The sequence below is a fragment of the Myxocyprinus asiaticus genome, chromosome 22 (genome assembly GCF_019703515.2).
Source record: "Myxocyprinus asiaticus isolate MX2 ecotype Aquarium Trade chromosome 22, UBuf_Myxa_2, whole genome shotgun sequence".
Classification (NCBI taxonomy): Eukaryota; Metazoa; Chordata; class Actinopteri; order Cypriniformes; family Catostomidae; genus Myxocyprinus; species Myxocyprinus asiaticus.
In genome coordinates this window covers 30,953,172-30,979,426 of record NC_059365.1, presented here as the reverse complement: position 1 = coordinate 30,979,426, position 26,255 = coordinate 30,953,172, and the positions used below count along the sequence as shown (strand labels likewise).

General features: G+C 40.4%; 1 protein-coding gene across 8 annotated transcripts in view; it reads left to right on the top strand.

Moving 5' to 3' along the window:
- The window catches only part of macrod1 (mono-ADP ribosylhydrolase 1), a 115,225-nt gene extending 95,559 nt beyond the window's left edge, over positions 1 to 19,666 (top strand). The window contains exons 7-11 of one of the 8 annotated variants that reach the window (XM_051649268.1): positions 5,014 to 5,044; positions 7,221 to 7,294; positions 11,459 to 11,540; positions 18,369 to 18,404; positions 18,933 to 19,666. In XM_051649268.1, coding sequence (XP_051505228.1) covers positions 5,014 to 5,044; positions 7,221 to 7,294; positions 11,459 to 11,540; positions 18,369 to 18,376 — 195 coding nt within the window. In that variant the 3' untranslated portion in view covers positions 18,377 to 18,404; positions 18,933 to 19,666. The remainder of the gene's footprint in view (positions 1 to 5,013; positions 5,045 to 7,220; positions 7,295 to 11,458; positions 11,541 to 18,368; positions 18,405 to 18,932) is intronic. The other 7 variants (XR_007892467.1, XM_051649267.1, XR_007892466.1 and 4 more) reach the window with 7 other exon arrangements.
- Positions 19,667 to 26,255: the final 6,589 nt, after the last annotated feature.

Here is a 26,255-nt window from a genome sequence, read left to right as displayed (position 1 = left end):
AAGTGCTTTGTATTTTTGATAACAGTACACATTTATTTATAAAAGCATTTAGAAGTTTGTATGTAGTAAATATTCCCCTTCTGTCACTCACTCGATGTTGTGTCGATGTAGTAACACTAGGGGTCACCCTTGGGAGCCCCAAACACCTCTAATCTTGGAGAAAAGGCCAATGAGAATTGGCAAGTGGAATTTGCATGCCACTCCCCCGGACATACAGGTATAAAAGGAGCTGGCTCGCAACCACTCATTCAGATTTTTTCTTCGGAGCCGAGCGGTTGTGTGTCAGCGAGCTGAAATCCACTGCCGGTCCATTCACCTCGAAAGAAGCATATGCTGTTGGATATACGGCGCATTCCAGCGGCTTTCTCTCCTTCTGCACGCTTAGTGCAGACTACGCCCCTGGGCGCTTTGACAGCGCTACTAAGAGAGTATATATCTCTGCAATGAGTATATTTTCCTAAAAAAAGCTATTAGAGCAGCACATTGACGTGAACATCTTTTTAAAGGTGCCATTCCGTCTTTGTGTAATTCCTGGATGCGGTCTTTATCTCTCTGCCTCCGACGGCCACGGGCGCTGCCTTACGTGTCTGGGCCATGCTCACACTGAGGCAGCGTTTGTGGATGGTTCATGTTCTCATTTGCGAGAACATGACCATGGCAACATTGTGGTCACGGCTTTCCTTCCTCGGAGTGAACCTATGGGTATGAGGCCGGCCCGGCTGGCGCTGGTGGCAATTTGGGGACTCCAATGGGCGCGGCCTCACCGGGTAAATCACCGCGGACCTCCCGTTCCCCAGCACGCTCATTTGCCCCCGTCAAGTTCCGAGGTGAGTCCAGCTCACCTCACGGCCAGCTTAGCGTCTCCTTCATGGTTTGTGAGCAGGATGAGTCCTCGATCGCTGCATTGGAGAGCGCACTGGAGATGTCGGATGCCGAGGACTCGACAGGGCTGCCACCTTCGGGTGTGCCCACCCAGTCTGAGTCCGACGCAGAGCTGACCGCCATGCTTGCCTGGGCTGCCGCGAGTGTCGGGTTGGACTGGAACCCTCCACCCTCCCCTGAGCCCTTGCGGCTAGATGATTGGTTCCTGGGTTCCCCCCACCCCCCGGTCCCTTTCTTCCCGGAGGTGCACGACGAGCTGATGAGGTCATGGAGGGCGCATTTTTCTGCCCGAACTCGACTTCCCAGTTCGTCCACTCTAACTACTGCCGTTATCACGGCGACCGGACACTGAGCATCTGCGACTTGGACGTTGCGAATGTAGGCCCCCCGCCTTCACGTGCGCACGCGCCCGACCGCACCACACTCACACCCACGGCCAGGCAGTTGTGACAAGTTACGAGGATGGTCAAAAAGTCCCTCCTTCTCCGTCGCCGACCCCCCCCGACGCTGGATACATAGAGCAAGGTAAGTGCTTCGAGGGCCCCCTCAGCACAGCCACAAGTTCGAGACGAAGCAAGGCTCCTCGACATGGCGTCCCCTGCTCCCCCCCGCTGCGAGGCCCCACCCACATGTACATTAGACGCGATTGTCCCCTTAGTGCCCCTCGCCCGGAGCTTGGATGCGTAGTTAGCGCTTTCCAACCCGTCGCGGTGGCTGGCCAGGACCATCCGACTCAGCTACGCGATGCAGTTCACCAGGCTCCCGCCCTGGTTCAGCGGCGTCACCTCGGTGCACGGCGAGAACGGCGCCACCCTGCGTGCGGAGATCGCAACCCTTCTGCGCAAGGGTGCGATAGAGCCTGTCCCTCCAGCCGAGATGAGGAAAGGGTTCTACAGCCCTTACTTCATTGTGCCAAAGAAAGGCAGTGGGTTGCGGCCAATCTTGGCACTGCTTGGGTTGATGCATATGAGACCACTTCAGCACTGGCTTCAGACTCGAGTCCCGAGATGGGCATGGCGCCACGGCACACATCGCGTGGCTATCACGCCACTCTGCTGCCACTTATTCAGCCCTTGGACAGACCTTGCATTTCTGCAGGCAGGAGTCCCCCTACCGCAAGTGTCCAGACGCGTCGTGGTCACCACAGACGCCTCCAAGTTGGGCTGGAGCACCGTGTGCAACGGGCACGCAGCCGCTGGCTCCTGGACAGGACCACGGCTGTGTTGGCACATCAACTGCCTCGAGTTGCTGGCTGTACTGCTCGCCCTGCGGAGGCTATTGCCGTTGATCCGGGGCAAGAATGTGTTGGTCCGGTTGGACAACACAACGACAGTAGCATATATAAATTGCCACGGTGGCCTACGCTCTTGTCGCATGTCGCAATTCACCCACCATCTCCTCCTCTGGAGTCAGCAGCGGCTGAGGTCGCTGCGGGCCACTCATATCCCGGGCAGCCTCAACGCCACAGTGGACGCGCTGTCACGGCAGATGACGGTCAGCGTAGAGTGGAGACTCCACCCCCAGGTGGTCCAGCTGATTTGGAGTCGATTCGGCAAAGCACAGGTAGACCTGTTCGCTTCCCGGGAATCCTCCCACTGCCCGCTCTGGTATTCCCTGACGGAAGCCCCCCTCGGGACAGATGCGCTGGCACACAGCCGGCCCCGGTGGCTGCTCAAATACGCGTTCCCCCCAATGTGCCTACTTGCACAGACCCTGTGCAAGGTCAGGGAGGATGAGGAACAGGTCACCCTCGTGGCGCCGTACTGGCCCACTCAGACTAGGTTCTCGGATCTCACGCTTCTCACGACAGCCCCTCCCTGGCAGGTTCCCCTGAGGAAGGACCTCCTCTCTCAGGGATGGGGCACCATCTGGCACCCACACCCAGACCTCTGGAACCTCTACATCTGGCCCTTGGACGGGACGCAGAAGACCTAAGTGTCCTACCACCAGCAGTGGTAGACATGATCACTCAGGCCAGGGCTCCCTCTACGAGGCAGCTTTATGCCCTGAAGTGTCGTTTGTTCGCAAGTTGGTGTTCTTCCCAAGGTGAAGACCCCCAGAGATGTGCAGTCGGGTCAGTGCTTTCCTTCCTGCAGGAGAGGCTGGAGGGGTGGCTGTCCCCCTCCACCCTGAAGGTGTATGTGTCTGCCATAGCGGCACACCACGACGCAGTGAATGGTAAGTCCTTAGGCAAGCACGACCTGATCATCAGGTTCCTGAGAGGCGCCCGGAGGCTGAATCCTCCTAGGCCACGCCTCTTTCCTTCATGGGATCTGTCCGTGGTCCTCCTTGGCCTTTGGTGAGCCCCGTTTGAGCCACTAGAGTCAGTCGAGCTGAAAGCCCTCTCTTTGAAGATGGCCCTCCTGATTGCGCTCACCTCCAACAAGAGGGCTGGGGACCTGCAGGCGTTCTCTGTCAGCAATACCTACCTGGAATTCGGTCCGGTAGACTCTCACGTGGTCCTGAGACCCCGGCCGGGCTATGTGCCCAAGGTTCCCATGACCCCCTTCAGGGATTAGGTGGTGAGCCTGAAAGTGCTGCCCCGGGAGGAGGCAGACCCAGCCCTGTCATTGCTGTGTCCAGTGCGTGCTTTGCGCATCTACTTGGATCGCACGCAGAGCTTTAGATGCTCTGAGCAGCTCTTTGTCTGCCTCGGCGGACAGCGGAAAGGGAACACTGTCTCCAAACAGAGGCTTGCCCACTGGATCATGGATGCCATCGCTCTGGCATACCAAGTCCAGGCCGTGCCAGGAGTCTGGCATCCTCATGGGCACTGGCCAATGGCGCCTCTCTATCAGGCATCTGCAGAGCAGCGGGCTGGGCAACACACAATACCTTTGCGAGATTTTACAATCTCCGGGTTGAGCCAGTTTCATCCCGTGTTTTGTCAGGTACGAACAGGTACATTTGGTAATACGGAACAGCTGGCCAGGTGTATTGCTTGCGTATAGCGCCTTTCCCCTCTGTGAGGCAAAGACGTGCGCTTCTCCCATGCGAGTTCACGAACCTGTGAACCCTGGATGTCCTTCCTCCCTAGCCTTGTGGCTCACAAATTCGGCGGAGGAATTCGCAGCCGGAACAGTACGTGTGCTAATATGCCCTGTACTGGGGTAGGTGCTCCACAGGTGCCGGTTACTCCGGTAAACCCCTGTGATGTATTTTCCGCGGTACGGTCTCCCCGTCGGCAGACCTGCTTCTCCCTTGGGCAGAGTCCTCTCTGCCCCCAGTCGCTGTGGTAGAGCTCCTCCCCTTCAAGGCAGGACCTACCACTGCGCCTCTTCCATGTGTGGCTGGTGAGCCCACGTAACGTATTGCCACATGTTACCTCCCCTTCGGGCAGGATGTGGTCTCCGCTGGGTCTTTTCCCCCTGAAAGAATAGGAAAGAGAAAGAACACCTTCCCCGATGCGTATAATAGCGTTAGATGGCCCCAGCCGAATCTAATACTCTGTGGAGAGAAACATAGAGAGAAAAAGCCATGGCTGGTGCGACCTGCTCCCATGCTAGTTACATCGCTTCCCCCCCTCTGGGATGTGGGGAACTACATGACATCTTGTGGGGCGTTGGGGGAGGTTATGTGTGGACTGATGCACCTGCTATTACGCACGCTGCAGCTTGCTTGCACCTGCATCGGCAGTTCATGTAACACGGTCCAGCTGTTGTGCCATGTTTCTATAGGGACCCCTAGTGTCACAACATCGACACAACGTTGAGTGAGTGACAGAAGGGGAACGTCTCGGTTACTGTTGTAACCTCCGTTCCTTGATGGCGGGAACGAGATGTTGTGTCACTCTTGCCACAACGCGGTACTATCCGCTGAAATGGCCGGGACCTTGTCTCGGCTCCTCAGCACAAAACCTGAATGAGTGGTTGCGAGCCAGCTCCTTTTATACCCGTATGTCAGGGGGAGTGGCATGCAAATTCCACTCGCCAATTCTCATTGGTCTTTTCTCAAAGATTAGAGGTGTTTGGGGCTCCCAAGGGCGACCCCTAGTGTCACTACATCGACACAACGTCTCGTTCCCTCCATCAGGGAATGGAAGTTACAACAGTAATCGAAATGTTATATAGTAATGTGTGAATAATTCTTTAAAGTAGGTATTGCTTTAATGTCTCTTTGATGTTCCTGTAGGCTTTTCCCTGTATCTCTACTGGAGTATACGGTACGTGTAAGGTTTAGAGTCCATCTTTATTTTTTTTATATCAATGATTTAGATTTACATATGTCCTTTATATTCATTGACTATCAATGACTGTGTTTAATTGATTAGGGTTGATTGATTTAAAGTTCTCAATTCAGCTCATAAGTGAATAAATAGTAGGGATAATTCCTATGATAATTCATTAACAGCCTTCATTTATGTTTAAAATGCACTGATAAACATCTAACTTAATCTACATTGCTCTGTGGACCTTGGCTATGATGTGACCTCAGTGCTCACTATGTGCTCTTATTTGTGGTTGTTTATGTAGTAAGGACCTCATTTTAGGAATTCTGTGAGTGGATATCACTTGCAGTAGCATAGAGGATTTTCAGATTAAGGGTGGGAGGAGACGGTCAGATTATGAGAGATTAGGTGTGAGAGCATGTCACTGTGATTATAATACGCCTTCTTAGCTATACGTGTCAAGATTAAACTCAGAAATGAACCCAACAGCTACAGTTCTTCAAATACAACCACCATCGGATTTTTTTTTAGGAGAAGCCCTCATGCTATGAATATGGTGCCATGTATCGGCAGAATTCTTAAAGTCAACATTAAATGAAAATTTACTACATTTACTTTCTTAATTACCATTCCTGGTCTTATTGATGGTAACCAATAAGACCCAAAAATAGCTATTTATTCATTTTTTAAAGGTACTGGTGTAGGTAGTGCAGCCTTTCTAAAATCTTTCCAAGTAACATTAATGTTATAAAGGTTACGTCAATAAAAACAAATAATGACCGTTTTGAAAAAGAATCACTGTCAGGATTCTTTGAAATGCTCCCGAGGGTGAAATTGACTTTCAGCCTCTACGTCTCAATAAGGTCAATACGTTTTTAAAAGTGGCGGCCTGCAGTTTTCAGGAGATAAATAGTCCTCCACAATCATCTGCAAACTTGAATTCAGGTCTGGCATTCTGGTATGGAATGCCCACTTTTCAGGCTAAAATCAGTTCCTGATGGATGAAATCAAGCACTGCCCTACATTTTTTACAGCTTTAATATTCTAATATTCTCTCACTCAGAAATGTCACATTATAGAAGTTAAAAGGGTTGTGCCTGCTGTTTCATGTTGACATTCAGAATGTGTTAACAAGGTGTGAACATGTCGGTCTATGACTCCTCATTGTCAATCATACAAATTACATCACTGCATTTGAAGTAATATGTGTCTATCCATGAGAATATCAGGTTTTTGTGTTTCTCTGTGTAATTTAATTTGTTTAGGAGAGACTGGGGCTAGATTTCAAACTATATATGAGCTATACAGTATCTCAGTAACTGTCCAATTTTTGGTCAAAAGTGTACACTCACTGAGCACTTTAATAGGAACACTATGGTCCTAATGAAGTGTCCAACGTGGTCTTCTGCTGTTGTAGCCCATCTGCCTCAAGTTTTGACATGTTGTGCATTCTGAGATGCTATTCTGCTCATTACAATTGTACAGAGCAGTTATCTGAGTTACCATAGCCTTTCTGTCAGCTTGACCAGTCTGGCCATTTTCTGTTGACCTCTCTCATCAACAAGGTGTTTCCATCCACAGAACTGCCGCGCACTGGATATTTTTTGTTTTTGGCACCATTCTGAGTAAAATCTAGAGACTGTTGTGTGTGAAAATCCCAGGAGATCAGCAGTTACAGAAATATTCAAACCAGCCCGTCTGGCACCAACAATCATGCCACGGTCAAAATCACTGAGATCACATTTTTCCCCATTCTGATGGTTGATGTGAGCATTAACTGAAGCTCCTGACCCATATCTGCATGATTTTATGCATTGCACTGCTGCCACATGATTCGCTGATTAGATAATCACATGAATAAGAAGGTGTACAGGTGTTCCTAATAAAGGGCTCAGTGAGTGTAGTCTGAAAACCTACCCCGCTATCAATTTGTGTTGAACAAACTGTATCTTTCGCTAACAATTATAGTAAAAATGTTCAAAGTTTTTTGTAGCCAAGAATTTAAGGATTGTGTCTAAACAGAAATGGACTTTTAACTAAAAGCCTACGCTTAGAAATATTTACTTGAGGAAAAAGGGTGAGAAGTGACAACTAGCCCCAGTCCCCCTATACGTTATATCTGATGTGTTTTTTGTGTGTGTGCATGGGTTGCGTGACGTGTGTGATGCAGGATATCCTCCTGATCAAGCAGTTGAAGTTGCCCTGAAAACAGTGAGAGATTACCTGGAGGAAAACAATGAGAAGGTGTGTGTCTTTTCCCTATTGGTGTTTTTTTTTTGTTTTTTTTTGCCATTGTTGTTATTGTTCGAAGAGGAACACGCCATGGCAAACAGATGGTGGCTGCATGGGGACTTTGTTTTCTGAGTCAGCACACACACACACACACACATACACACACACACATAACCTCACAGTTTTAATTGGTTCCTAACAGGGCTTGTATGGGCTTTGCAGAACAGCACAAATACAAAAAAAATCCACAAACACATATCCTGGCCTCTGTGAGTTAATGTGAGCCCAGAGTAGATTTTACAGGAAATGAGCCATCAGGACATCTCCGACAAAACTTCTGCACAGCCCACACTGTGGGCACACACTCTCTCTCTTCTCCCTCCCTCCCTCCCTCTCTCTCTCTGTCTCTCTCACTCGCTCTCTCTCACTGATCTGTCTCTGCTGTCCTGAGCTTTCATCTCACTCTAAGCTGCATGCTTAGTTGCTTTTGCCTTCTTTTACGCCACAGACATGCGAAATGACAGAGACACCCTAATTACAGCGCACTAATTAACCAGCGCTTTGCTGCCTGCTAACCCCTCCGCACTCCTAACCCACAGTGAGAGAGAGAGAGAGTGAGAGAGAGAGAGAGAGAGAGAAAAACATGGTGACTGTTGATTTTAGAGAGACTAAACTGATTTTGATTTACTTTATTTCATTTAAAAGCAAAAAGTATTCTTACACTCGAGTCACTTACATTTCCTTACATTTGATTTTAAATATAAACTATATTTAATCTTGTAACTGCATCAGTTTAGTTTTCTTTTATGTTGTGGTTTAAGAAATCCCCTAAACATTTGATATGGTCCATAACAGCATTAGATAACAAAATATCAAACTAAATGGCATCTGCAAACAAATGATGCTTGACCTATTCACAGAACTTATAATTTTCTAGCCTTTTTTGTTTTTTCAATTATTTCTAACCAGTAGATCCCAAGGTAATTTTTCTGGATGTTTGAGCTCAGTTCCCCTCCAGTTCATACAGGTGTCCTAGCAGAGTGACCACAAGTATAGTTCATCACATCAACTCTAAACATATTCCACTGAATAATGCAAACAGAAAATTTCCAAAACTTTTTTTTTTCTTAATTTTAAACAGTATATCTATTGTTTTATCATTTAAAACCTTAAAATACATATTTCTGTGGACTATTTTATACTACTTTGTTCTTTTCAATATAATACCAAGTACTACCAAGACTAATATTGATACTAACACCTCTATTAAATGAAACATTTTAGGGATTTCAAATGATAAAAATGGGTAATTATAGCCATTTTCATTACATGTTTTAGTCATCATTAAAAAATGTAATAGGCCTAAACTGCAAACGCAACTATTTGCTAACAAAGTTAATTTTTCCCATCGAAGATTATGGTCAGTGTTAGGTAAATTACTAAAATAATAATCCACTACAAATTGCTAACTACTTTTCTTAAATTCTAATCAGATTACTGATTACATCATTGAAAAGTAGTTAGATTACTAATGACTTGTAAGTTACTTTCTAAAACATTCCGCTCAACAAATTCTAAATAATGTCTATTTTCTCCTTGTTCATTGTCAACCCTTCAGCTGTCACAGAAACGCAAACGTATATATGAACATATGAATTCACATTTTAATTGTATTACATATAAATAATTTTTTTTTTTTAGCAATATTTGTAACCCAAGTAATGCACTTAAAAGTGATGACATTATTGGGGGCCTGGGTAGCTCAGTGAGTAAAGACACTGACTACCACCCCTGGAGTCACAAGTTTGAATCCAAGGTGTGCTAAGTGACACCAGCCAGGTCTCCTAAGCAACCAAATTGGCTCCTCGTGGTCGCTATAATGTGGTTCTCTCTCTCTCGGTGGGGCGCGTGGTGAGTTGTGCGTCTCAGACGTGGAGGCAACTGAGATTCGTCCTCCACCACCCAGATTGAGGCAAGTCACTACGCCACCACGATGACTTTAATTGAAACTTAGTAACTGTAATCTGATTACAAGAATTAAAAATGTAATGCATTACACTACTTTTTGTGCCTACGTGTAATTAGATTACAGTAACTAATTACTTTGTAATCCAGTTACACCCAACACTGCTTATGGTACACATTAATTTTCATAAATTCACTAGTTTAAAAAAAAGCTCAGGATCAGGACTGCACAATTAACCAAAATTAATTCAAAATCTCTATATGGCCTAGTGCGATTTTTAAACTACAACATGAGAGCTGCTGTTCCAATGTGATTTTAGCTTTTATATCCAAGCAGTAGCAATATGAAATGTTAAATGTGTATTATATCGCAGTTTAAATCACAAAATCACTATCAGTCAAAATAATTGCAGTATAATTTTGGACCAAGTCGTGAAGGCCTACTTAGGATTGAGGTTTTTATGTGAAGATCAATCAACACCAGTATCAAAAGTATCGATCCGCAGATCCCTATTTTTATTAAAAAAGAATTATCAGACAAACATAACAAGATGGGATGAGTGAACTAGAGAGAGACATTTGGCAAAAGGCAATGGAAAATGAAAGAATGAAAATGACAGTGCTAGACAGGAAAGATAGAAAAATGAGAGGGAGAGCAATATTTCAGTGGCAGAGGAGGACTGCTAGCTGGATGTAATGATGTGTTACAGGAACATGATTAGAAGCAGGAACAGCCCACCTTCCCTCGCTACTGTTGTCATGGAGATGGAGGTTCTAGGATGCTGGCACGGAACTCAGTGTATTCTTTTTATGTTGTTGCTTGCCATGAAGCATCTGGGACTGGTGCTGGTGTTTGGTCAAGGACAGGAAGGTCACTGGCACAGAGTCTCTCCAGCTAGAAAGGCCCGGCTATTAGAATACGTTAAACAACTGCACCCCTGAGTGGTCTTTTTCAGTGGACCCTCTATCCAAAGAGAGAACACATGACTGAGAGGCTCAAGTGTTTGAATAAGATAAATGAAGATTTTTTAAGTTAATATTCTGGGTTAAATTGAAGTTAAGCAAGTCAGAATTATTTTCTGTGGTAATGAACAGCATGCTACAGATGCTATGATTAAGCAATATAACACAAGCAAAAGTAATTTGGCACTGAATATCAGCACAGCTTTTATTTAGCTGTAGGCACGAAGCTGCAGACAAATAAACAATACATTAATATCGAGCAACTTCGAGTAGACACATTTGAACTTTTATAAAACCATTGTAGTCCTTTAGCTCTATTCACACAAATAGAACCTAATTCTGCTATAGGTTAAGAGATTATGGTAATGATAAAACATAATATTCTTTTCATAAGACTGAAGGTTGTGATATTGCACCTTTAAAGGGATAGTTTTAAATTCCTCATTTACTCATCCTCATGCCATCCCAGATGTGTATGAATTTCTTTCTTCTTCAGAACACAAACAAAGATTTTTAGAAGAATATTTCAGCTCTATAGGTCCATACAATGCAAGTGAATAGTGACCAGAACTTTGAAGCTCCAAAAAGCACATAAATGCAGCATAAAAGTAATCCATGTGACTCTAGAGGTTAAATCTGTCATCTGAAGTGATATGATAGATGAGGGTGAAAAATAGATCAATATTTAAGTCAGTTTTTGCTATAAATCTCTACTTTCACTTTCACATTCTTCTTCTTTTGTTTTTGCCGATTCACATTCTTTGTGCATATCGCCACCTACTGATCAGGGAGGAGAATTTATAGTAAAAAATGACTTAAATATTGATCTGTTTCTCACTCACACCTATCATATCACTTCTGAAGATCTGAATTTAACCACTGGAGTCTTATAGATTACTTTTATTCTGCCTTTATGTGCTTTTTTGAGCTTCAAAGTTTTGGCCACCATTCACTTGCATTGTATGGACCAACAGAGCTGAAATATTCTTCTAAAAATCTTTGTTTGTGTTCGGTAGAAGAAAGAATGTCATACACATCTGGGATGGCATGAGTAAAAGATGAGAGAATTTTCATTTTTGGGTGAACTATTCCTTTATGTTTATGAATGTTGTTTGGAGTTTTGTCTGTGTAGTGTTGCCTGCCTCACTTTCTCTTTTTTCTGCTGTACAAAAGCAAAATCAAAGCTTAAGTTCGTCTGTGTTGATTTATCTTTTTTATTTATTTGTTTTCTGTTTTATCTGCTGTCAGTTGGACCGGGTCATCTTCTGTGTGTTTCTGAAGTCTGACAAAGAGCTGTATGAGAGGAGGCTGTCTGCCTACTTCCCACAAGGTCTGTCACTCAAACGCACAAATACACGTCATGACATTATCTGAACATTATTCTTTGCTCCATGTTCATTAGATCAGATTTAATTAGAACCATTCTTTTACATTTTATGTTTAAATGTTGATTTAATTTTCTTAGAACGTTGTCCCCATTTATTTACTTAAGGCCATGTGCCTTAAGAGGAAGCTGTCATTTGTAATTATTTGCAGTGTAAAATTAAATAATCACCCTTGGTTATTTACTGTATGCTTTTTATACAGAGCATAGCCAGTGGTTCCATGCTCAGTGGTTCCATGCTTTCATCACATTACCAATATGTTCAGTTCTGCTCATAAGTTTATATACCCCTTGCAGCTGTAGGGGGCGACAGCTGGGTCCTTAATATGGATATTGAAGAATATAAACTCAGAATCAGGTTTTGCAATAATCAAATGAGAGAGTTTACTGATTATTCTCTGTAGGTTCAGTAAGCACCACAAGTCGATAAGATAAAACCGTTTGAAAGACAGGAAGTCGAAGTGCAGTTTTACAAACTTTCCAAAGCAATTATAGTTAAATGTAAATTACATTAAGGGTGTCATCGTACCACAATTTCTAGCATTCTGGTTAGTCAACTACCTCAAACATTTTAACATATTACAAATATGGACTGTTTCTGTCTTTGTGCAAATAATAATTGTTAGCCACAACATGAATCGAGGTCCCATCCTTGGTTGACACAACGTATGGTCAGATATCAAAGGTTAGCTGTCAGTTATGGCTACTCCTTATTTCTTTATGTCAAAGGGGTACCAAGGAGATCAATTAAAATCCTTGGAAGTTGTTTTCAACTATGGCAATGTCACATTTGAGAGGGCACAATAACCATAAATAATTCAGTGACATGAGTTACATTTCAATAAGTTACATAGGCCGATTGACAAAGCTGGGCTAGGCCTACCCAAGATTTTCTTTTATTATTATGCATTCGGTCTTAGACATTTGGCTCATTGGTCGTTTTCTTCTGAGAGAGCCCCTCCCTGGTTTTGTACTCGGTGTGGACAAAAGTGTCCAGAGTGTTTAATTCGGACATTTATTTTAATGTTGCCTCAAGCATATGGCTGATCCCAAAATTATGTATTGATAAGTCCCCTTTCTGCTGGTCAGAGTGGATTGTGAGGGGGGTTACTACACTCGTGAACTATATGAGAGTGGAGTGTTGAGATCTTTTGAAAATTTGGTTCAACATTTTGGGATTCCTAGATCTCAGTTCTATAGGTATTTACAGATGTGCCACCTGCTCTGTATTGTTTTTGGGAGTAGCATACACCCCCCCTAAAGCGGCAGATACTCTGGGAGAGGTGATTACTGCTTTTGGAAAAGGTCATGAGGCATCAGTGTATTACTCCCTGTTAATTCAGTGTCTGGGGGACGGAGCTCTAACTTCTATTAAAAGATTATGGGAGAAAGATTTAAACTTGGTATTGGAGGAGGGAGTGTGGGCTAGGATTCTAAAAAATGTCAAGTCTGTATCTAGAGATACAAGGGTTCGCCTTATGCAATTCAAGATTTTACATCGATTCTATTGGACCCCCTCTAGATTGTATAGGCTTGGTCTTAAAGACACGCCCACCTGATGGCGATGCCAATTAGAGGATGGAGACACAACCCATGTTTTTTGGGGGTGTGTTAAGATCCAAGGGTTTTGGTTGAGGGTTCAGAGTTTTGTATGTGACGTCTTGGGCACTCAGGTTTTGTTTTGCTCCAGACTCTGTATTTTGGGAGATGGGGCGGCCCCGGAGCCTTGCCTGTAGACAAGGCTTTAAGTACCTCGCCAAACTCCTCCGAGGTTATCTCAGAATCGAGAGAAATTTTTTGCTCAGTCATCAGTTTAGGGAGTTCTAATTGTTCCACAAAATGTTTTATATCTTCATCAGTAGACAAAGATGTGGAGATATAGAGATCAAGATAGAATTCTTTTAAAAGCATAATTAATATCAATGTCTGAGGTAAAAATTTTACCACCAGCAGATTTCACTGAGGTAATGGTAGAAAAAGACTCTCTCTGCTTTATATATCTAGCCAGAAGCTTCCCTGCTTTGTTCCCAGACACAAAGTATGACTGTCTTGCCCAGAATAGCCAAAACTCCACCTTCCATGACCAAATAGTATTATACCTGTATTTCAATCGGGTCAGTTCTCTGAGGCCATCAGACGACATTCAGCGCTTCAGCTCTGCCTCGGCACTTTTAATATTCCCTTCCAACTCCACGAGTTCTCCTGCTTTTGATTTTTTGATGAATGAGGCATACTGTATGATCCGAAGCCTAAGAACCGCCTTAAGTGCCTCCCAAGCCATGCCCACGGAGGATACTGAGGACCAGTTGGTCTCCATATTAACACTGATTTCAGCCTTTAACATTTGTTGGAATTCAGGATTTTGCAAAAGGGATACATTAAAGTGCCAATGATATGATTTCTTTTTCTCAGTATATGGCAACACCTCTAAACTCACCAGGGCATGATCTGAGACTAAGATGTTTCCAATTGAGCAATCAACAACAGATGAAATGAGGCGCTTAGATATATAAAAAATAATCTATTCTAGAATTATGGACTGATGAAAAAAATGTATAGTCCCTACCAGATGGGTTTAGGTGCGTAAGTATTAGCCAAAATCAGACTTTGCCCCTGAATTTGTGCTAAAACAATAATGACAATAATGAATTTCTTCCTAATTTATCTTTAATCTGTTTGAGACATTTGAATTGTAGATGCTTAATTATCAGTGTAATGACTCCCCTGGTCTTACTTGAGCCAGCACTAAAGAAAACATGTCCAGCCCATATATTCCCAAATTTTTCAGCTTCCTGCAGGGAAAGATGCGTTTCTTGAAGAAACACTATATCATATTTCTTACGTTTAAGAAGAGAAATAACTTTCCTTCTTTTTAAAGGGTGCCCCAACCGTGGAGAGAGACAATCCACTCATACTAACATTTGACATTTTGACATAATAAAAAAAATAGACTGTGTCAAAAATAAAATTGTAAAGATCACATTCCACATTAGTGCATCAATAAAACCCTGAACCATACAAACAGAAAAAAGAAAAATGTGTGCATTAACCCCACGCAAGACAGCGCCAACCGGCGTCCATCCCTCTAAACTCAAATAGTCCATGTACGTCTACGAGAGCCCCCGTGACAAATTTGCTGTCGGATTGCTCAAGTCCGGTGTTTCTGTACAAATTTTGTAAGACAGAATTACACAACAGAAGATAATATATAAAATAAACTCCAGTCAATAAGTGGGATAAACACAAGGAATGTGTAGATTCATCCACATAACTGTTCTGAAGGTGTGTTCCTCCACAAAACAAACTCCAGCCTCTGGCGGAACCAGCACGCACAAAAAAATAAATAAATAATATTTATTATAAATAAATAAAAAATAAAATAATATATATATATATATATATATATATATATATATATATATATATATATATATATATATATATATATATAATAAAAAAAATTAATTAAAAAAGGCTGTTCAGTTTCCTCGGACAGTCAAACGAATGTTCTGTGAGCCGGCCCATTCAACTGCTACATGAGTTCAACAGATGACCCAATCACTCCAATGTCCTGCAAGAAATACTCCACAAAACAAACTCCAACCAATAGGATGCGTAAGCACAAAGAACGTGCAGATTCATCCACAACACTTTCCCGAAGGAGTGCTGCTACACAAAACAAACTCCAGCTGCTAGGCGGAATCAGCACAAAAAGAACAATATAAGGCACTCAGCTTCCTCGGACGGTCAAGTGAATGTTCAGTGAGACAGGCTTACTTGGCTGCAACATGAGAACCACAAAATAACTTACTCAGTCATTGACTTTATGAAGGACATTGCTTGCTGGGGACATGTAAATACTTTACGGCCATCCTTAGTATCTATTCTCAATTTGGCCGGGAACATCAGTGCAAAAGTGACCTTCCATTGATGTAAGAGTTTCTTGCATTCCTTGAATCGAATTCACGTTTCTCTCTTGTCGAATTTGCAAAGTCTGGTAACAAGAAAATGCTGTGGTTCTTCCAAGAAAGCCTTCCTTTACCCCTCGCCTCACGTAACACAAGATGTTTATCGGATGATCTCATAAATTTGGCCAGAATTTATCGGGGCATGTCTCCCTCAGCGGATCGCCGAGCCGGGACCCTGTGAGCTCGCTTAATTTCCAGCTTATGGCCTGTTATGTCAAGCAGATTCGGAAAGAGCCCGTTCAGGAATTCCACCATATTCTGACCCTCTGCTCCCTCAGGAATTCCAACAATTCGGACATTATTCCGCCGGTTACGATTCTCCAAGTCTTCCAACTTTTCCCAGATGCACTCCAAATCTTGGTCGCTAGCAGGTTAGCAGCTAATTCCCTATCCGATGACTCCAGATAATTGATCCGTTTCTCGACATCCCCCACTCTTGTAACCAACTCAGTGAATGTCGTGTCCATGGCCGTGATCGATCGACGTATTGCAGCAAGATCCTCCAAGTCAGCAATGACCTTTGTCAGCATTACCGATACGTTCAGCAGTTCTCGCCGAATCTCTTTCACCTCTCCGGCCAAATCAAGTCCCTGTCTCGAGGCCTCCGGAGAGGCATCAGCTTGAGCACGTAAGTGTCTTTTAATGTCTCCAGAGTCTGAGGATTTTGAATTCTTTGACATATTGTCTTCATAGAACAGTTATGGATCAGGGTGTATTGAATCTCACCGGTTTATGACACATAAAGTATCAAAACTAGCAAAGCGCACAGAGCTCAACATTCACTCGTCCGAACTTCGCATGGCATCACGTGACTCCTGAAAAACTCATCTTAAAATTGTATTTGGTAAAAATGCCTTTGGATTCTCCTCAACAATTAAGAAAAACATTTATTAAAATTTTATGATACTTGTTTATATTTATGCAATGTTGGTGTGTTTTGGGTGGTTGCTTTCTAGGGTGTTGCTATGGCATTACTAAATGGTTTCTAAAAGGTTGCTTACTGGCCCAAGTCAAAAGAGACCATCCCCAAGTTCTGATATCCTGATCCCTACATACTGTATGTGTGGCGACCTTTTAAATGGAAGTCTATGGGATTTTTTGCTCATTTTCCATCTGCCAGGCGGACATTTATATTCTGAAATAAAAATCTTGTAGAATATAAACAAAGTCTCTTTCAAGGCAAGTCAGTCAACTCGGTGGCCATCTTTGGAATGTTCTCAGGCAGGCTTAGCAGCTATTTTTCTATGTAAACAAGTGGCATACAAGTGCAGCTCCTATCTACTTGAATAGGGAAAGACCGAAATCTCCAAAACTTTTGGTCAAGATTATGATCAAAGAACATATTTAAAATCAGCATTAAAATCTAACAACAATGCTATCATAAATTGTGCTTCTTTACCTCAAATTACACTAAAAAATGGCTATTTTCCAGGCTGGTTCAGCTGATGCACATTTTTCAGTTGATTGAGAGGTAATGTCTGTATCTAAAAGGTGATTGGCTCCTTTGCCTGTAAGGCGGGGCTTCCTTTTCTACATCCATTGACCGTTGAGCATTCTAGTTTTTCCCATTCATTTTAATACTAGTGGTCTGTCTCTGCTAAACTGTCTCTGAAATAAACCATGATTCTGTTTTTGTTTCAAATAAGTAAAATGTGTAGGTATTCCAATTATTTGCCCTTTTTTTTTATTTATTTTTTTTACTTAAAATGTAGGTTTTACAGTATATCTACTGTAAAAGAATAGTACCACTACTGGCTTATAGGTGGCACTCTTAACAAGTGAAATGCTACTATAAAAGTTTGTGTTCACTGAGAAAAACAAGCCTATGTCAATGTTCATGCTTATCAATACAGAGGTTGATAATGATCAATAATTGTACAGAAGAGCTGTTTTGAATTTCTCACAAAAAAGGGTTAGGAACTAAGGGCAAGTAAACTTTTGAACTAAATTATTTGCGGAATTCATTCATTATTTTGTCTTGAGGAAATAATATTCCGGGTTCAATACAAATTAAGCTCAATCGACAGCATTTGTGACATAAGTTTGATTACCATAAAATTAATTTAGACTCGTTCCTCCTTTTCATTAAAAATAAAAAGGAAAAATGTACATTGCAGTGAGGCACTTACAATGGAAGTGAATGGGGCCAATTTTAGAGGGTTTAAAGGCAGAAATGTGAACTTTTTAATTTTATAAAATCACTTACATTATTATTCTGTTAAAACTTGTGTATTATTTGAGTTGTAAAGTTGTTTAAATTGTCTTTTTACAGTCATTTTAGGTTTTGTTTACAATTAATCATCATGGCAAGAAAGTTGTAAAATTGGCTATAACTTTACACAGAAAAGGTTAGTAAGTGATTTGATCACACTAAAATCAAGTTAGCACACATATTGTTTATGTCTTGTGACTATACTTTTGAAACAGTGAGTATTTTAATGTTACAGATTGGCCCCATTCACTTCTATTGTAAATGCCTCCCAGTATTCCAGATTTTGTATTTTTTTTTTTAAGAAATTTTTTTCTGTGGCAATCAGTATTATGACACAAATGCTTTCGATTGAACTTAACTTGTATTGAACCCGGAATATTCCTTTAATATATGTTTTGCAGCTTCTCCAGGGCAGTACTAAATTAAAAACAAAACACTTTATGACCTCTCTTATTTAAAACAAAATGCTGAACATAAGTTGAAATGATAGTATGTAAACTTATGAAGAAATGGGTATGTAAATTTATGAGCATTTGAATGATTATAAAAATTGGTTACTTGTCTCAATGTCTGTCCCTGCCCCTCCCACTTTAGCTTGCTGACCAGTCAGAGACATAAGTTAGAGGACAGGTAACTGGTAGTCCTGACTTTGATGTCAATGCACTTTTGTTTGTTTTCTGTGGAACAGAGGGCACAATCTAATGCAATTTAAAGTTATTCTTTTCATTCAGCTGTTAATTAAGCCATATGCTTGCAGCTTGCACTGCTAACAAACTAACACTGACTACATAAGCATTTTAATTGGAAGCAGTGTTTATGTTGTTAAAATTAATTAATTTCAAAGCACCAGGCTGACTAATTTAGTATTTCATAGTACTAAATGTTATATCTTTATTACATATTCACAAACATATTGACTCAAAAACTGTTCCTGTGATAACAGCTTTTTTTTTAATGCAACACGTCGCATGGACAAACCCTCAGTCTGATATTCATAGTTATGACATAATATTGTTAAGATCTCACACAGTAGCTGAACTCCAAACATAAGTGTTAATGTAGGTGTTGGACTTGGATACATATTGTATCTATAGTTGTGATTGTTCCTGTATACAGTATGTGTTCTATCAGCTCCATTAGACTGTTTCTCACCTGCAGATTCACCACCAAAGAGCAAATTATGAAGGGACGTCATAGTTACTGTGGAAACGTCACACAAGTTCAACCTGCTTTTCCGTCACATCTGTGTGTCTCACATTTACCTGATGCAGCGCTACAAAAACTGATGAGAACAACAATAACAGCTGCCTGACACATCTGATTGATTCATATCACCAAGCAGTGTTACATTAAAATTCTGATTGGTATCAATTTCCCAGTGGAATAATATTGCTATTGCATTTGTGTTAAATTTATAAAAGTGTTGGAATGTCCTAACACAGGATTTACAAAAAAAAATGACAAAAAAATAAATAAATAAAATAAACAAAATGTGCTATAAGGAGGTTATTATTTGCAAATGATTCAGAAAGCATACCTAAGCCTTCATCAAAAAAATATGTCTCAAATCCATGCATCTTATAAGTCCATACATGTAAGCTTTATTATGATTGATGTGTTTATAACTTGTTCCAAGAATAATTTCTTGCTATTTTTGTAACAAATATGATTTGTACTGTGGCTACATTTGAAATGATAGTAGATTTACTGTGTGAATATTGTTTATAGAGTTGAATAAAAATGTAATTAAAGCAATCAAAGGAACCAAAAATGTATGTCAATGGCTGTATCACTTAACCTATAATGAAAGTGCAGTATTTCTACTTCTTCAATGTACTTTCTGTCTCCAGTATGATAAAGGACTCTCATTAAAGTCAAATCCTTTCTCTAAACTAATGGCTGGGGCTGCACTTAATGCAACTTTCATTAATTACATAGTAAGCCTTCAAGCTAATAGGATAATGTCAGCAAATGGATTTAAAACAGAAACATTGATGCAGACTGATTGTTTCTGCATCAAACAAATTCCCTGTCAGAGGAGGGAACTCATAATTGTTATGTGATGATTTTTTTTTTCCACCCGTCTCATGCAATTTGAACATCTTTCATAACCATTTCAAAAAAAGATGAGTCTCCCTTCATCTCAACATGCTGTTATATCTGTGAAAGAAAGGAGAGAGAGAGATGAGTTTAATAAACTCATCTGAAGCAGTTTTCATTTTTAATAAGCGACAGGCAGCTCAGATACTGTCATCAGGCGAGCCTCTCCAAATAATGAGTGTGGAGGGGAAGAAGGGAGCGAATGCGCAAAACAGAGCGAACACGAGAAAGAGCTCAGCAGAGTAATTATCCTAAATCCAGACTTCATCACCGTCCCATCAGCACTTCTCTCTTCCTTTCCTCCCTCTTTCAATCCAGCTCTCTGGCCCTCTTAGTAAAGTGTTATTTAATTTTCTGTATTGGCAGAGTGAAAGCAGCCAGTGTGGGACTGCTGCTGAAATAGTAACCCTTCAGTGAAGATCACACTGGAGTGCATCCTGTTCGCCAGCAGCAGAACCACAGTGAGACTAGAGGGACATGAGAGCTTCTTCTCTTTTTTTCTCCCCCTTATCTCTCTTTCCCATGCCCTCAGTGCACTTGTTCTCGATAATCCTATCATCTCTCTTCTCTCTCTCTCTCATTCTCTCCAGCTGCGTTCCCTGTGTTTCATCAGGCTCACAACGCTAGATTCTGCCATTCAAACCGAGCTCGCCATCACTCGCAGCTCTGCCCTTTCATCCTGGTGCTCTTTCAGTTTGTCGTTGTTCACTGAAAAAATAATGAGGAAGATTTACTTGATTTTTATTTTGCAAGTTCTTGCAGTTTTTCTAAGTATATTTTAATGGTATAAAATTAAGTAAAATCTACTCAACTTCATGATATAATATTCATTAAAGTAATTGAGTAAATGTAACAAACATTTCAGTTACTAGAATAACTTTTACTTATAAATCTGATGTACATTTAGTCAAATTTAAATGAACAGTTTATAGGAAAATTTCACATTTTAAACTTTCCTTACAAACACGTTTAATCATGTACCACATGACATATGGAATCCTCCCAATAGGAAGCTTAAAGGAATAGTTCACCCAAAAATGAAAATTTGCTGATAATTTACTCACCCTAAGTAAATTAAAATTTCTTCATCAAAACAGAATTTAAGATTTTTAGGATTTCATTTCAGGCCTCCTCCTTTAAACAAGGCAAGTGAATGTACTCCATTTTTTAATGCTCCAAAATGCATATTAAAGGTGCATCAAAATAATCCACATGACTCCAGTCGACAAATAAAGTTCTTCTGAACCCAAACGATTGATTATTTTTAGAAACAAAACAATACTTATATACTTTTTAACTACAAATGTTCGCTTTTGTACATCTCTGTGACACACGCTCATGAGAGGGATGACATAAGCTCATTGGTAATGTCACGCGTCACGTGGAGGAGGAGGCAGGAAGCGTGTCATTGTTTACATTGTTTTTTTTTAATATTATTATTATTATTATTTGGAAATGATTTTTACATTTTTTTATATTGTTTTTAAATTGTTTTGGACTGTTTTGGTTTGTGAACGGCACAAGTTTCTCTTGTAAACAATGACGCGCTTCCTGACTCCTCCTCCACGTGACATGTGACATTACCAACGAGCTTACATCATCCCTCTCATGAGCGCAGGTCACAGAAATGTACTAAAGTATATAAGTATTGTTTTGTTTCTTAAAATAATTAATCGTTTGCATTCAGAAGAACTTTATTTGTCAACTGGAGTCGTCTGGATTATTTTGATGCACCCTAAGTATGCATTTTGGACCATCAAAAAATGGTGGACATTCACTTGCATTGTTTAGAGGAGGAGGCCTGAAATGAAATCTTAAAAATCTTAAATTCTGTTTTGATGAAGAAAGAAACTCAGATACATCTTGGATGGCCTGAGGGTGAATAAATTATCAGCAAACTTTCATTTTTGGGTGAACTATTCCTTTAATGCATGCTATGTAGTCTGTTGGACATCATCATCTTGCATTACAGGCAATAGAAACGAGATTCAGGGCTGCACATGCAGACCTCAACAATTGGTGCACAAAACACGATGATGAAAACAATCAAATAAAAAAAAAATGATCATGAACAGGTATTTTGAGTAGAAAATGAACTTAAGACTTCACAAAACAAGAAGTTACCAAACATAATAACAAAACGAACAATAAAAACGGTGTGAATTATAAACCCTAAATAAATCCCAACGCAAATCCTAACTGTCAGTGGAGTAAAAATTTAATCTTAGAGGGAAAATGCAACCTCTCAATTGTGTCATCATTGTTTAGGTGAACGTGATTACTTCCTTGTTTCTATGGGAAAAGGTAAACACATTTGAATAGAGCTGTTCAGGTTGTAGTCCAAAAACCCAGAAGGTTTTTCGAGCAATGGGTTTCCTCTGGATTTTCCTATGGGTTTTTATAAGGGCAGTTTTGGATTTAATTTTGAGTAAAATAAGGGCTGTGGTAAACATTACTTGAAGATACTTAAAGTACACTCACATGCTTATGGTAGTTGTAATACTTCTTTATTTAAAAAACATGGAAGCTTCAAAATTCACGTTTGAGGTATGATTGTGTGTAATTTATGTTGTAGATCAAAACATCCACAGAGACCTTGTTTTACTCACAAATTGAAAAACCCCATTATAGGAAAATCTAGAGGGAACTCAAGGCAAAATAGCTTTCTAGGTTCGCTTAAATTGACGTAATGGCTGAACAGCTTTTTTGATGCAAAAATGTCTGATGATGCTTGTAAGTAACTCAGCAAAATAGGATCAATGTCAGTGTACTGAAACTTTCGGTAGCAACATGTCAACGTCCCATTATATATATTTTACGATACTGACGCCATAGCAATTTGCTGTTTGCAGTCAGTAATGATTACAGGAATAGTTCACCCAAAAAATGTAAATTATCTGATTATGTACTCACACTCATGTCGTTCCAAACCCATATGACTTACTTTCTTCTGTGGAACACAACAGGAAATAATTTAATGAATGCCTCGTTGGCTGAACTCAATACAATGGCTGTGCACAGAGAATCACTTTAACGTTTAATACAGCACCCAAAAGTGTCATAAAATAGTCAATGCAACACGTGCATCATATTCCAAGTCTTCTGAAGGCATACAATCTCTTTGCATGATGAACCATAATTTAAGTTGTTATTCACTACTTAGTCAAATTCAGTCATTAACTGAAATCCAATTTTGTGGCTGTGTCAGTAACATCAAACCTCATAGTTTTGTGCATCTTGTGACCAAATGTCATAATGTCATGTCGCAAGAATCAATGAGGATGTGTCATGATATTTGATCACGAGATGTGCAAGAACCAATGAGATTTGATATTATCGATGTAGCTGCCATATGGACACTTTTAAAATTTCTGGGTTTTAAATGCAGAAGTAAACTATTGCAGGGTAAACTTCTATAGTGGTGAATGGGAGATCACAGCAAATGTTACATGTAATACACATTTCATGTTAATGTATATATGTCCAAGATTTTAAATATATTTCAAAAGAACTATATATGGAGGAGATGTTGGCGTGGGGTGGAGGGGCTGCTTGTGAAATGAAAATGGATCTTTAGTAGAACTCAGGACACTCTGCTGCCCCGCAATATCAATTCACTGATTTACTAGCTGAAAGCCTGTCAAAGCCAGAAACACCAACATTGAGGGGAGTAGAGGGTAAACCGGGTGGAGGAGAGGAGGTGCGGGGGGTTCGGGGGGGGGGGGTATGAAACTGTCCTGATCTGAAGGGTTGAAGTCTCCTTCAGAACTGAAAAATGCATCCTTTAAAAGGTAGGAAGGCAACAAGGCACGTCAGAATCCAATGTTTATGTCACATTTCTTCTACTAAGATGTCATATTTTGGTCTGGTTTTAAAGGCATTACGTGTATCCTTCATTGCGTTTGGCAATGCGATTCGGCAGTTGGGGGAAAGAATAAACATGACATCTGAAGGAGTGGTTGAATGGAGGAAAATTATTTATAAATGTCCAACTAATGAGAAATAAGCATTGTAGTGACTAAGTATTTGCTTGGTTATCTCTAGAGCTCACTTGACTTTATTTTAGATCATTAGACATGACATCATTTTTCCTTGGAAGCCTGTTTGAAACCATTTTCTTCAGGAGGTACCTTCATACTCAAAACTGTGCTTGTAATGTCTGTGACCGATTGGGTTTGTAGAATTTGCTTCAGTCTTCCTGGAAGAGCACAGAATGAGGCTGGTTTTAGGTGACAGCTCTTCTGTATGCCAGTACAATTGCTTTAATTAAATACACAGTTTACTTTTGTTCTTCTCCAGTATATTGCAGCAGCATAACACGACGTGAGAGAATTATTTTTAGTGAAGCATCAGAAAAGTAAAACTCCATCTCCTGCAGAGCTCTGTGGCGTCTACCTATAGTGTGTGTGTGTTTTCTCTATGTTGGTGTCTATTGAAATATTAAAGATGTTTACTGTATTGTATGGGAGTGGTGAGGTCATTTCTTTCTGTCTGACAAATGTGTAGTGCATATTTAATATAATGTTACTAATATAATATCTAACAATTGCAAGAATTCCAGAGCACATGGAGACCTTTAAAATAAGATTATGTATTTCTGTTAGGCAGTATTTTCATCACAGTCACCATTCACTTCCTTTGCTTCTTTTTTTCTATGCAATGAAAGTGAATGGTGCAAGGCTATCGATCTGCCTAACATTTCCTTTTTTAGTTTATGGAAGAAAGTCATACAGGTTTGAAACAACATGAGTGTAAGTAAATAATAACAGAATGTTATTTTTATGCAAACTAAAGAAACCCCTTTAACTAAAGAGCAAACTGTGTCAGTTGTTGTGTCTTAAATGCACTATTGGCAATAAAAACTACCTGATGTTATATGTAGGTATGAGTGCTTCGCCTGTTAATGGAACACTGGGTCATTTATGGGCATTGCATTTCCAGCACAAATGCTTGATTGCCTTTTCACTCCTTTATAAAATGATCCATTGTACCTCTATCCTGTTTGCTTCTATTTTTGTCATTCATCTTCATGTATTTGTATAATGCTTTGCTCTCATAGCACTGAATGCACTCTCACCACTGTCTTTCATGGATATTTTCATTGATCTAAGAACTTCAGTGCATTTGCAATTATTGTGGGTACCTTGCATTGTTTTCTTGGCATTCTCTTTGACTTTTTTCTTGGACCAGCCTGTTATGCATATTCCCAGCTCCCTGCTTTGGTTATTTGCACTTTCATGACATGCAGTTTATATACTTTGGTAAGTAAGGGTGTGCTAAGGAAACTAGATTTGTACATTTTCGAAAGAGAATATTTGTGTTGTTTGCCCATGCAAAAGATGTTAGAGTTGGCTTTATTTTGGAGAACATCTATTCCTTAGATGTTCTGAGTGTTTTCTAGGGCGTTGCTAAGGTGTTCTGAGCAGTGTTTGAGAAGCCACTTTGAAACTGTAGCTTCACAAGCTACTTCCTTAAAGTAGCTGAACTACAGTCAAGCTACTCTTTTTAAAAAGTAGTTAGCTACAATACAAACATAACATAGCTTAATTACACTGATGCTATTTAAAGAAGAAAGTAGGTTTATATATATATATATATAACAATTAGATTATTTTATTAAATTCTGCAATCAGAAATTCCGATTGCATGAAAAACGTGGTTACTACAATATTAGGCTACTATAGTAAAACCAATTGTTAATTTTTGTAAGGGCTAAATAGGATGACAACATTACATTAAACATAAATGTATACTTAATATACACTAATAAAGTAGAAAACACCATATTTTATATAACTGACTCATAATATAGTTATAAACAGCAGCAATTAGGCTAACTAAATATTTCGCTTCAAAAATAGAAGGCAAAGTCCCTTTAAGGCTGATTTAAAATTTATGCCAGGGGTAAAATAAAAAACGAAAGCTACAATAAATTAAAGTGAAGAGGTGCCTCATGAGTCTTTTTGCTTTTTTATTTCTATCTCTATTTCTATCATTTGCAATACAATTTGTGACCCTACAGCGCTACTCTTTGGAAAATGTAGCTCGTTACTGGAAAATGTACATTATTGTGAAAATAGCTGAGCTACTGTCACGCTACTGAAAAACTTAGTTAAGTTAGTAGCGTCACTACTTTTAGTTAACGACTCACCAACACGGTTGTGTCTAGAACGTATCCCCTGGTTGCCCAATGTCTTGTGACTTTTTTGGTCTGATGCCTTTTAGTCTGATGCCTTCTATCTGGTGCCTTTTCATCTGATGCTGTCACAATGAGCGAAAGCAAGACAGAGACCCAAGAGCAGAGGAACAGGTCAAAGGATTTATTTACAGTAAATAATAAACTTCAGCAAAATAATAAGGAATCCTCCGATGAGAACAAAC